This window comes from Meleagris gallopavo, chromosome 2 (assembly GCF_905368555.1).
Source record: "Meleagris gallopavo chromosome 2, MGAL_WU_HG_1.1, whole genome shotgun sequence".
In the NCBI taxonomy this organism is placed as follows: Eukaryota; Metazoa; Chordata; class Aves; order Galliformes; family Phasianidae; genus Meleagris; species Meleagris gallopavo.
In genome coordinates, this window is record NC_139405.1 from 36,545,663 (window position 1) to 36,559,709 (window position 14,047).

The 14,047-nt window shown below is 32.5% G+C and overlaps 1 protein-coding gene across 1 annotated transcript in view; it reads right to left on the reverse strand.

Annotated features, from left to right (window-relative positions):
- RYR2 (ryanodine receptor 2) overlaps positions 1-14,047 on the reverse strand; it is a 352,078-nt gene that overhangs the window by 87,751 nt on the left and 250,280 nt on the right. Inside the window, 10 exon segments of the mRNA XM_085219664.1 lie at positions 758-822; positions 2,087-2,202; positions 3,042-3,168; positions 4,545-4,620; positions 5,907-5,984; positions 8,061-8,198; positions 9,393-9,482; positions 10,141-10,219; positions 12,375-12,538; positions 13,318-13,458. Coding sequence (XP_085075790.1) covers positions 758-822; positions 2,087-2,202; positions 3,042-3,168; positions 4,545-4,620; positions 5,907-5,984; positions 8,061-8,198; positions 9,393-9,482; positions 10,141-10,219; positions 12,375-12,538; positions 13,318-13,458 — 1,074 coding nt within the window.

Below are 14,047 nucleotides of genomic sequence, written 5' to 3' on the forward strand. Positions count from 1 at the left end.
AAATCAAACAGCAACCTAAGCTGAGTTAGGTAGAGTTGTAAAGGCTGCAAGATGAAACACAGGAGGTTCTATCCAAACATAAGGAAAGACTCTTTTTTAAAACAAACAAATTAAGCCAAAACAAACAACAAAAAAACCACAATTGCGAGGTTGACTAAGCACAAGCACATGTTGCTCTGACAGGCTGTGGAGCCTTCCTCCTTGGAGATACTCAGAAGCCATCTGGACATAGTCCTGAGAACTATGCCTTATTCGACCCTGCCTCTGCGGTAGGTCTAGACTAGATGACTTCCAGAGGTCTCTTCCAACCCTCAACCATTTTGTGATTCTATGATGAAGACATCAGCATTGTTTTAATACAAGGAAACAGATAAGGAAAGTAACACTGAAAGATACACACAACTGGTTGGTACCAATAAACATTGCTCACATTTAGCTGCCTAAAGATTGTAGAAGAAACTATTGAACTACACTGTCAGCAAACAGAAAATGTAGGGAGGTTATAACATCACATGATTAATTACATAGAATGGAGTAAGAGAATAAAAACAGTAAGAATAGAATCCTCCAATTTTTATCATGACTATACTTCATCTCTAGTATTTTCAAGCTATTTTTATTACTATTGCTTTCAATTATTAAAACAATGACGTTAACACAGAAGAGTGCAAATAAAACAATGATAATCATGTTCACTAACATATCCTTTCTCAACTACTTACTATGTTGACAAATAATATGCAAAGATATACTGTACTTTGGCAAAAAACTTGATTTCTTGTTCATAAGGGAAATGCTCTCCTTTGCCTCTGCTGCCACCATCTGAAGAGAGAAGAAAATTACATTTCCTATTACAAATCCTAGATAGTCTACTCTGCATTTTTTCATAGAAAATGTACAATACAGATAAAAAATATTGGTGGTCTTTAGATATTAATTTAATATACTACAAATAATGAACATACAAGTTAAAGATACATTTTATGACTACCTCATGAGAAGAAAAGAAACAATAAAGAACAAAATAAAAAAATATCTATTGCATTTTTACAGACTTTGTTTAATCAACGAAATGAATTATTAAATTTACCCAACAGAAATTAAGCTTACCTCTCTTCCTCCTATTGCTAAAGTACTTGCATATTGTTTTTAAGAAAATTCAGCATACAGAAAACATTTATCCTTTATTCATTAACTTCTTTCTGCTTATTCACAGAAGTACAGGAATAGCGTTTGTCCCACCAGTGTTTCTAGTTTTCCAGCATTCATTCATTTCAACTTTTGCAGTTCTGTCAAATCTATCTAATTAAGTAGAAAATGAAGCCATGAATATTAGGTAGTAATAGCGGAAGTAACCATGTGATTTATGAAAGCCAGATTTTTGGTAATGTAGGCAATCATGAAACATAATCACTCATAAATTTGATAATTTCCACTTTAAAATCAGACAAGTATTTGGATGAACACTGGTTTATTCAATCTTTCTGCTGCTCCTGCCTTAATATTTTCAATTACAGCACGCATGCCCTGACGTGAGGTACAAGATGTACCATTTGGCTTTGCAATTCCAAGGACAAACAAAAGCTGTTTCTTGCTCCAATTCTTTCCTTTTTTCTGCTCTCATAAGAATCTGTTCTGGGCCAAACTGTTACTTTATCTTTATGAAAAACAGATTTTTCCTTCACAGAGATGTTTCTCCTCCAGAAAAACAGTTGAAATTTGTACAAATGACTGGTTTAATTTTCTCTGTGAAAAAGAGAACAGATGTGAATAGTAAATACCAATGCTCACATGTGAAAGGTTATCAATTTGTTTATAAATTCAAGGGAACATCTTATTTAGTTTTTCAAAAAATGAAAATCATTATAATTTTTGGCTGAATACTTATCATCTGATAAGAAGAATGAATGTGGAAAACTAGAATGAATGTGAAATACATAACTTTCCAAAATTCGTTATCATCATCGACTGCAGAAAGTTAGAGCAAAAATCCTGGTCCAAGAATTTATTTTTGAAATTTTTAAGTTGTTTTTATGATTTCAAACATCTTGGAAATTCTTAGAAAATTATACAAGGAGTACTGTACCAAATTCCAAAATGTACTGATGAGCTTCATCTACATATCTTATAAGCTGCTGGAGGAAACTGTAGGCAAAGCGTTTCTCAATGGAAGGTGTGTCCAATTCCAGGTCCTTAAGTCCTCTGAAATAAGAGCAAGTCAATTTTTAACTTAGCAGAAGGAATAAAAACAGTCTTACCTTGTCTGAGGCCATTTTCTCTAGTAATAATAAACTGCTCACTAATATACAAATTGTTCTGTTTAAATTAAACAGTTCTCTTACACTTATTTCAGTTTTAAGCAATTTGTTAAGATGTAATTCAAGTTTCTCGGGTAGAAGGTTACAGAAAAAGAGAACTCATGACTCAGATTAATTTAATATTATCTCAATTACTTTCCCTTATTTGTAAGATATTTCTATCTTTAATGCCTTAATGTCTTGCATTGATTGATTTTTGGCTGAGGGAATTTCAAAACTGCCAAAGTACTTTGCTTTAATCAATCATGTTGATAAACAATCAAGAAAAAAACTTAGTCTCCCTCATCATGAGTTTTGCCTAAAATTTTATTTGTAAAGAATAAATTTTTAACAGCGATCTAGCATTTGTGAAAAATTAGAGTATAAACAAAAAGAGCTGATAAAACTGTAATTTGCTTTATCTTTTGGACTATGTTCCAAAAGTTCATCTTCTTGCAACAAACCAACAATTAACCAGTAGACAATGGATTCGTGATGTAGGCTTTTGTTTTCTGTAAGTAATCTGGTAACAACATAAGCTTTGGTTTTCGCTTTAATGATTGAGCATAAGGAAGTTATGCTTTACCAGTAAGGCAGTTTGGCACTCCACTGTTAGAGGCACAGTGTCTACAAATAGCTATTTTGCAACTTAGGGCAATATACCTACTAAATATATCTGTCTTTGTACTGCATATTTCTGCTCTAAAAAAGAACACTGCTGATGATAGGATATAGTTTTATTACCTGGAGACTACATATCCATTAATCTGCAGAAATTTCAGAATATCCTGTGCTTTTTCTCTGTCCTTAGCTTTTTCTTTGGCTGTGAGTGTATCATAAGGAACAAGAAGGGGATGGTTTCCTCCTCCTACTATGGAATATCAAGAGAATTAAAAGGCAGTTTGAGAGCATCTGTTGACACAGTATTACCTGATATGCAAAAATACTGTTGTAGTAACACAGCATGCTATGGTACAGTCTAGCCTGAAAGTACCAACAATTCATTTTTCTGTTTCTTTACAAAAAAAGACACTCTATATTTTTGCAAAATATTTAGATATAAACTTTAGACATGGCTACATACATGCTTTTAATATAAACAGCTGCTGCAAAAACCAGGAAAATATGTTGGACTTGGAATCATGAAATCATTAAGGCTGGAATAGACAATGATAATCTAGATAAAACATAGACCTACTATCTTATTGAAAGGAAAAAAAAAAAAGTGAAATAGGAAGAAGTGCTTAACTGTTATGAACATGCATTATCATTGCAACTTGGTTTAATGAAACTGAATGTACTTCAATAAACAAGAATTTCATACTGAAACCAAGAACTATCATTCTGACAGTAATTATCATTATTTTCATTTCACTTTTCTGTTTTAGTAAATAGCTTTTATCTCAACCTACAAGATCTACTTTTTCTTTATGATTCTCCCTCAGTCCTATTGGTTCAGAAGGGGAGTGAGTGAAAGTCTGTATGGTGCTTATTTAGCTGTTGGGTTAAACCACAAGAATTCATATAACTTAGCAAGATATATGCACAACTAAAATCCAAAAAAGTGATGTAGTTCAATTTTATAGTAAAACATGAAAGCCAGAAAAGTAAACACACTTTTTCATAAAATCTTAATTACCATAAATTTGCTGGAGATTTACAAATAAAAAAAATGCAGCACATGAAAAAAAAAAATCATTTGTTGCATAATATTATACTTTGCCCCTTTGGATAACACAAAATCCTATATTCAGTCATCTGCAAATTAGAATTTGTTGTTTCCCCAAGTATTGTTTCCTCCATGTGCAAATGTAATGTCCAAAAAACAATCTTTAACATATAGTTGAACAAATTTATCTAATACAGAAGAAACAGCAGTCACACAGTATATCACAAAATTTATCCTTTGGTAAATAGAGGTAACAGATCACAATCAGTTTGTTTTACATGGAATCAAGAATCTATTCTAGATTTATTCATTTGTCAATTCAAAACACTCTTCTAGATCTATCTGCAATAAAAAGCAGTACTCCAAAAAAAATTAGAGCCCAATCAGCAGTAGTCTTACAGATAAAAATCAGAAGGAAAATATATTAATGTATCTTAAAGTTATTCACGATCTTTGATTTCTTCCTGTATTGTAGAAGCAGTAGCACAGTCAGTCTGTCTCATATGTTTTCTCCAGTTTGGACTTTAAGATAATCAAACAGAATTTAGAATGTAGTAAATACTTATAGTTCATGTTACCTTTTGCTTCAAGCTCCATTTTCTTTTTCTTTGCCCATATGTTATGGTAGTTTTCAGCCATCATTTCTGCCATAGCCTTAGAAAAATGGAGAACTTACAATAAGTTGCAATAGTCAGCTCCCAAGGAAGGACAAATTTCTAGTTGATATAATGACAATTTTTGTGTATTGGCAGTTTAAATACAATTACACTGTAATGATTAAAAAAAAATAAGAGTTTTTATCATGATACAGCATTTCCATAGGATGAGCAGGCAGGAATTAGGGACTGGTTGCCAAAAAAAGAACTCTTAAAACCAAACAGAAGGAATCACATAGAGAAGGAAGAGTACTGGTATGTCAGACAGGAACTTGATTCTCAAAACAAAGAGAGCAAGAAACCTCCTAATGACTTCATAACGGAAACAAAGAACAGCAAACTTCTTATAAAACTTTTTCAGAGCAGTCTACTAAAAAAATATATCTCAAATGACACAGAAAAGCTCTCCATGCTGTAAGTAATAGGAACTACTACCACAGCATGAGAAAACATCATAAACTCTCCTCTCCTATGTTCATGATTCTATACCCACAAAACATAAGAAGCTTTAGAATTTCTCAAAATTTCACTCTTTATATTTCACGGACCTATGTAACAGAATTCTTCAGTAAGTAGTCAGCCAATTACTTTATTACTGCTGCTTGTTTCACTGTACTATAACAGAGCTCAGCATGGGCAAAGTCCCCACATTTCAAAAGTTTTTTTATAACTAGCTTTGAACACCATGTTCAAAGCCATCACTATACTGATACCAAATCTCATCCTAATTTAAACTTATCTAGTACATGTCTACAGAATATTGAAACTGTACTCAGAGTAAAGCAGTAGACTTTAAAACCTGGCACCATGCTCCATCAAATACCACTACAAAATTTAACTTTCTAAAGGCAGAAACATGTTTGTTTACCAACTAAAAGTAATATTCCAAATAACAGCAAACTAGTGATAAACCTGTCAAAATCCTGCTCATGATCTTATTACAAGTCATATCAATAGTTCCTGATTCAATTTAGAAAAATGAACAATGACAAAATGCTTGAAGAAGCTGGTGGTGAAGTTAATGGTAAACAGGAGAAAAAAAAAAAAAAAAAAAAAGTGATTTTCCAAACCTGTCTGAACAGAATTCTCTTTAGAATGAATGATGTTTGCCAACAAGGCTTAGAAAAGTAATCTGGAATAAAAGAAATTTTGGAGCCTTTCAGAAAGAACTGCTTTTTTTAAAAAATAAAAGAGAATCAAAGAGCAATGGTGAGAAAAAAATAAAATAAAATAAAAAAGAACCATTTTAACTACCAAAAGGGTTAAAAAGTGCTTCTGACTTACATGCACATCTCTGGAGAGGGTAACATTGCTCATGTCAATTGCTCGAGGACTATAACCATGGGCTGCATCTACAGAGATCTGAATGACAAACATGAAAACAATGGAGCTGTTGGAGTTGTATACAAATATTTGTAAGTACTTGATGTGAAGAAGTGAACATTAACAAGATACTGAAAATAATGAAAGGACATAGGAAAAAAAATCACTCTAAGGGCAAAAGGACTCCCTATATGGCCCAATACCAATAGAAGTAAATTGAAGTTGGATGTAGGGAAAAGGTGTAAACATCGCTCATTTGAAAGCAAATTTCACTTGAAAAAATGTTTAAGACATGAACTCACTGTAAATAATTCTGTACTAAAATTTTAATTTATATCTCTGCGTTTACCATTTTTTCCAAAGAAAGACAAAGCAGGCCAAACCTTGGATTCAGGAAAAAAAATCAAGCTTTGTTTTTTTTCTATTCAACTCCATTTCTACCTATATTATCTACTAAACAAGATACACGATCCTTTATATGTCCCTCTTCCTCAGTCAGAAAATACCATCAATCTGTCATTCTCTCTACTGCCTAAATTTGTCACAGGCTTGTTCAAAAGTCCTTTGATAAAAGATCAAAGAAGGATAAACAACGATGGAGATTTTCTGGATGGCAAACCATTGCTGCAGGAAATGTGGCTTGAAAAAAGTGAATTATTGTGCCCTTCCTCTTTGGATTCTGCTGTAATAGATATACTCATGTCCACTACAGGAATATCTTCCTTTAAAAAGAACAGAATTCTTCTTGTTTTGCACTATATTTAGTAGCACATATGAGAATTTGCAAGACGTAGAAGTTGTCCATTTAAAAACGTATTTCTGATAGAGAAGACAATAACACAATGGACATACACGCAGTAAGCAGCAAAAAAATCTGGTAATTGCTTTCCTGTGTTTCCTAAAGTAAACAATTGTTACATTAACATTACTGATTAAATACCATAACAATTTCTCAGCTGAACAGGGGAAAATGCTAGATTTTGCCTGTGATTACAGCACATTTTAAACATACAGTGAGTATTAATGTGATAGTATACTCTTGAAATGCTATGGTGTTCTAGATTTCAGAAACTCTCCTCATATAGTTCTGTAATTTTTTTATAGTATAGGAAGACTAGCTTATCTAAAAAAGCTCTGTTTAGAGTAATTTGACCCCTATTATAAAGCTACTAATTCTAAATAACTCCTTATGCTTAAAGTATATACAAAAATATGTGTTTGGGGGCAACAATACAAAAAAAAGAAAATGAAATGAAGAATTACAGAATGAAATTATCATTTGTAAACTAAATTTTTAGTTTAGTTTTACTTCATCCCATATAAAATCCCATAATATTCACTTTCTAAAGTCTAGACAGTGTAGGGGCAGGTTCAACTGCTTATTTTTCACAGGTGCACTACCAATCTTGCGCATACAAATTGTGCAGAGTGAAAAGAAGTGGAGATTTTTCTCCTCCATTTTATTTCCTCCACTGATCTGGTTCCATGTTTGTCCCTATGAATAAACTGAGAGAGTTACTTTCCCCATTCAGTTAACTTTGCAAAGTATATACAGCTGTAAGATAAAATAGAGAAATGCTATCATTATATTGACTTAGCAGCATTTTGATTTTAAGAAGGCCATCTCAAAGGAAAAAAAAGTCTAACATTTTCAGAATTGTTTGGCTGTGAATGCATGTCAGCATTATGCTTCATTAACATTAATATTTGTATTCAATTTCCTTCTTTTAAAATGACAAAAATCAATTCTATGTATATCTTTACTTACTTCTTTAGTTATTTGAAGGCATCCATAGCCAAAGTAATCGAAAACATCAATACCCAATATAATCATACTCCTAAATAATTTAGCAAATTTTAAATCAAATAAAAAAACCTAGTTTAATATTTAATTTTTTTTAAAATGTTTGTTAGCTCAGTATTTTGTAACATCGAAAAAGTGTCAAGCTTCAGAGCACTGAAATCCAAGCCAAACTGGTATTGTATGATCCCTTGTAAAAAATCCTTTCACATATTTTGGCACTACAGAACTATTTCATCACTTATAAAAATCAAAGAATGGCATGTTTTTTTATTAATTTTTGGGGAAAGTAAATTTTCAACAAAATTACTTACTTGACTGGTTTGAGATATGCGACGCGTCCGATTATACAATGCCATGGAATCTCCCTCCCGTGTCCTTTCAATCCGCCATCCCCATGCCAGCATGGTTTTTAACGATTCTTTGATTGGCCATCGATAAATTTCCTTCTCCTAGAAGGATGCACAGGCAACGATTACCTTGTTTAACATGCAGCTGTGCAGAGCAAAAACTTAACTACTGTGCCTTTGCTTGATTATAATGAGATGAAAAGAAATGCATTGAAATCGTGGCATAAGGACACTACAATTAGGCAAATAAATCCTACAAAATATTTATGTTTATTTATCATTTTAGAGGTGAGAAAAATTCTGGCCAGGCAAGAACCTGATGATCACAGGGATAAATAAGAGTTTTAATGGCTTTAACTCAATATGAACTCAAAGGTAGACTGGTTAATTATCAGAAGTAATACGGTGTTTGCTAGATGAAACAAAACAACATAATTACAGAATCATAAAAAACAAAGTCTACATCAAAAGAGAACCCTGGAGATCATCTGGCTCATCCTTATGTTAAAGTCAGATTACCTAACTTAATTGAATTAACCAAGATTATGAAGATTAAGTTATCTAGTTATCTAGATAGTTATCTAATCTGTTGTGCCATGTCTTGAATAATTCCAGTCTACCACTTCTCTAGTCAAACAATTCAAGGAATTTTCAAGGAATGAAGTATTTCTGGTGAAGCAACTTATACTCCAATGTTTTACCTTGTCACTGTACATGCCTGTGAAAAAAATAACTATTTTCTCTACAACTACTTTTTAGGTAATGCAAGACTGAGGTTAGACTCTTCTAAGTTCTAAGATGAACAAATCTAGCTCATACAAACTTGCTCCATTTTCCAAGTTTTCCAGTCTTCAAATCTAACCTAGTTGGACTTGAAGATCTTTTCCAACCTGAGCAATTCTATGATTCTGTGATTCTATGCTGGAGGAGAACAGACAAAGACTAAAGATTTAAATCTAATCTTCACTAAGCATCCCTGGATGAACTTGCTCTAAAAGTATACTGGTGTTATGACACTTGAGTTTCACTGTAAATTAGGCCAGTTATGTTGAACCATGAGAGAAAATTGTTCTGGTGGCCTGTCTAGTGTACAATAAAAAACTACTCCTCCCTAAGATTTTGAGGAATGCAACAACAACGCACTAGTGGATGGACCAAAAAAAAAAAAAAAAAAAGTGGTGTAAAAAAAAAAAAAAAAGCAATGTAATGGCGATGTGATATTTTCACATTAAAAGGGAATTAAAAAATTAAAAAATGTGGTCACCCTGAGTCAAGAAGAATGACCAAATTCCTCACCTTTTCAGAGAGTAATTTATACTGTTTCATTAATGGTTGCACTTTTGCAGATTCAGAATACGTTTCACCATATGTCCATCCATTGGCAAACTGAAAACAGTAACAAAGAGGGAAAAAGTGTGAAAAATCCTATTTTTACTTTGTATAAAGGAGTGGAAGAATGCTTCTGCCAATCCGTTCTCTTAAAATGTCCTTTCTACAATTTTCTCAGTGAATCATTATATTATCCACATGCAATGAAAAGAATTATATTAAAAAAAACACCTTTTCTGAAAATTAGTAACTGCTTGAAGAAAACATTTCAAGATATTTTGTCTTTATTGACTTCCTCTAGATAACTCCACAGAGCAGAATAGTATGTTACAGTTGAGGAATAGTTTTTAATAACAGAAACTGCATGAAATCATACAAATCCAAAAAGTGTCTGTATTTTTTTATTTTTTTAAATTTTACATTTTTACAAATGAAAAAGTCAGCAAAACTCTCAAACAATTAACCAAATATATTAGCTTAATAATCAGCAATAAAAATAATGAAATGCTGAAAAACTATCCTGAAATATTTCTGTGGGTTTACAGAAGTCTTAACTTCCTAAAAATTTACTTCAAGAAAATTTTTGTTTATTTCTTACCTATAAAACAACTTGGAATATTATGAAAACCAATAACATTCAGATTTAAATCTTTTTCAGATTAAGTGGATATAAATTAAAATTTAAAAATAGAATTAAAAGGAAGAGAGATTTTACCTTTTCCATCGACCACTTATCATGAGAGTGTTCCGCATATTTGTTAATGAAATATTCTAGTTTTTCGGGGATTGTAATGCTGAAAGTTAAAGGGAAAAAAAGCTAATATATCACACATGTTAAATTTGAAACTTATCTCAATGAAAAGTTTTTTAAAAAATGTTGCAATGCATACACCAATTTGAAGTATGTTATTGTGATGTTTTCCTCCTCACTGTTTCTCCAAGACACAGTTATATCAAAGATGAAATCTGACCTATTTAATGACTGTGAATGAAAACTACAGCTGTTACAGGATTTTAATTTCTTTGACCCACTGTTTAGGGAAAATTCAGTAAGGATATCCAACACTTAATCTTTTTGCTACTTATTTCTATGACTAGTATTCTTTCTTTTTTGTGTGTGTGCGTGTGTGTGTGTGTGTGTGTGTGTGATTAAATATGTAAATATGAGCAATAGCTTCAGAAATGCAGTAGTTTATTACACACATCCATAATAAACTAAGAGCTAGAACAGTCCTTTTTTGCAACACATCATGAATTTTACATATTTCTATAAATTTTATTACATACTTGAAGAACATCAATCTATTAAAATTAAGGGTTTGTTTGCCAACACCTCAGTGAACAGCTTAAAAATATTATTAAAAAAAAAAACACATAAAAGAAGAAATATGCAAAAAATATGCTAGCCCTTAAGTAAAATTTCTTAAGTAGTAAAAGAAAAGCAGCTGTCCTGGACCGTCAAGCAAGAGACAAACACAGAGAGAATCCTCTCCCAAAAATGGTTCAAATAACAGTATTTATCTGCATTCCTGATCACTTAGAAATAGCATAATCTTCCCTCCTTAAACAAAGAATTTTGCAGCAACTGTGTTACAGGGGCATCTACTGCAAAGCAGAAGAGCACAGTTTTTCACTTATAGGGTGATAAAAAACAGATATGTAAAACAAAATGATGTGGTATACAGGCAGAATAACAGTTTGCAAGAACCCAAACACACATAGAGGACAGAAAGCACTGATCCAGCATCATCAATAGTTTGGGTTTTTTTGGTTTATTTGAAAGTGTGCATTTCAGAAGAAACTACCAGTGATATAATAATTTGCATAATTTCAGAAATGTAAGAAATGGACAAGTACAACAAGGTCATTATTTATAGCTTTATATAAATAGAGCTAGGACTGGTAAGCAATGATTGCAGGATTGACACGTAAAAGAATAAAGGACTGGCTGGAAGTGACACAGATGAAAGCAGTGCTTTCCTTGTTTTGGATCATCACAAAACAGTGACTTAAGGAAATGAGATGACCAATGATTTTAGTATTGTTAAGGAACATCTTCTGAGATTTTGAGTATATTATGGCTATTTACAATATTCCTCTGAAAGGATGCCAGAAGTCATATCTCTGATTGATTAACTGATAATATAATACCCTCACTAAATTTTGTTAAATCTTTATATATATATATATATATATATATATATATATATATAAAACACATCATAGATGAATTTCAGTGGTGACAAATGTGATTCCTACACTCCAGTCTATACTGGAAGAAAGTCCACAAAGGCAATTGAAGTAAATTTCCTACAAATAGTATTTTTTGAGTTACACTGAACAACCATACCACTGTAAGGCTATTTTATACAAAGGAAAACATGGTCCCAGCTGTGGTAAAAAAAATTAGGACAAAAAATCTCTTTCCAATACCTATTCTTTGTATGAACTTAAAAGGGCAGAATCTGACAGTCGGGAGAGAATGAAGATCTGCCTTCCTATTTATTTCCCCATTATTCAAAGTAAAAAAGAGATGATACGAACTTATGATCATTATCATTTTCTGTAGGTACATGGCTATTCCCAGGCAATAGAATTAGTATCTTAGCACACGTTCATAATGGCAGGGATGACGTAGAGCTTCCAGTTCCTAAAACCATGCTCAGCTGTCAGCAGCAGATGTACAAAGGTAACTGGAGAGCTCTATTTTCAGACTGAAGATGCATTAAAAATCTGTTAGGTTTCCCAACAGATTAGTAATGTAAATGGAAATTTATTATTATTTATTATTATTTTAAAAATAAAATAAATATAAAATTCAAGGTCTACATTTTACCTAGACAATGAGAATTCAGAAGAGTCACGACTAATTTCACATCTTACCAACAGTGGACTCCTTTCTTCATATGCTCATGGAAAAAAAGTAGTTACAACAAAATAATTTCTTACTTTGAAGTATCAACAGGTTGGGGATTGAAGTTTCCATCTGAATCCATTGAAGATTGTTTTTCCATCATATTGACATAATTTGATTCCATATAATCTGGAGGTAATGCCCCTGCAACTGCACTCAAACAAGGCAAAGCCAGTTTGAACAGTTCTTGTTCATACTTCTGTAGACCACACAAAGGATATAAAATGAATAGTCAAAGGAAGCAATCATCATCATTGCTAAAACTGATATATGTGAAACCAAGCAGCCATAGAATGGCTTTTTTATTGCGAAATTGAATTTTTCTGAAAATAAAGGCAACTGACTGCCCAAAACAAATTATGGAACTACAGCTGGTAGCATGTACAGCATGTACCTTAATATCCATTTTATACTGTGGAGACCAAAATGGTGCATAGCATTCAAAATGAAGCTGCACCATTGCTAAATGAGCAGGAGAATCACCTCTTTTGACCAGCTAGCTATGCTTTGTTTAATGCACCCCCAAAATGCAGTTTGTCCTATTGACAGAGCACACTGCTGGCTCATATTGTGCATACTGTTGACCAGCACCTGCAGATCCTTCTCTGTAAAGTTTATTTGGAGGGACAGCAACTCTGGCAGAAAAGTGCAGCTTTCAGCTATCTTCAGACTCTTGAGTTTGCTTTTAGGGCTCTGAAATGTTGACTTATATAGATATACTTCAAGATTACCATGTTAGATATAGATTTTTTTAGATTTATTTTTAATGAGTAGACAAATAGGTATACCTATCTGAATATGTAACAGGAAGATTTAAACTAGAAGACTAAAATTCTACTAATGTCTATGTTTCCACTATGCATTATTAACTCTAAGATGGATAACACTGGGTTAATAAAAGATAGGTAAAAGTTACAGATTACAGAAAAGAATTTATACATTTTTTATTAGTGGTAGATGGATAGTAAAATGAATTACCTTTTGAGACAAAGCATCAAAAATACCCCAGAACAACTTTCTGGATAAATGAAGTTCTTCTTCTGAGGCAGCACCAAAGTTACCCCATCCACCTGGTAAACAATAATACTTCCAGCATCTTTCATAATGATTTGTCAGCAACTAAAACAGAACATATTTTGAAAGCAAATAAAATATAACTTCTGATATTCTCCAGTTCTGGCACTCAACATCTACAGGCACTGCCATAAGAATTTTAACTTTTACAAAGAAGCAATGATATTCACTTACTATTTAAATTGTTTGTGGACAAAAACATAAGAAAAACAGTTTTTACTTTTAACATTAGTGGCATATGCAAAAAACACGCTCTACAGAGCATCATATTTCCTACCACCCCAAGAACCCTACCAGAATTCACCCCCATCAGCATTCTGCTATCCCAAAAACTGCTGCAGGGTGGATGAGATAACAGAATCATGATACAATCTAGCTCCCAGTTACTCTTTACATGTCTGAAAGATATTCAACAGATGTGACTCATCTCTTCTGTGAGCTGTAAAAATCTGCTACCAGCCTACTCTCCTGCCTTTTCTTAAAATTGGCAGTGAGCTTTATTCTCTGTCATTCATTACATGCAGGTTTCTCGTTAATTGTTACAAAATTCCAGATTATTAAGACATCAAATGGTGCAAGGACCTTCTAGCAGGTATTTGTCAAACCAAAACAACACAGATTTTACATTTAATGG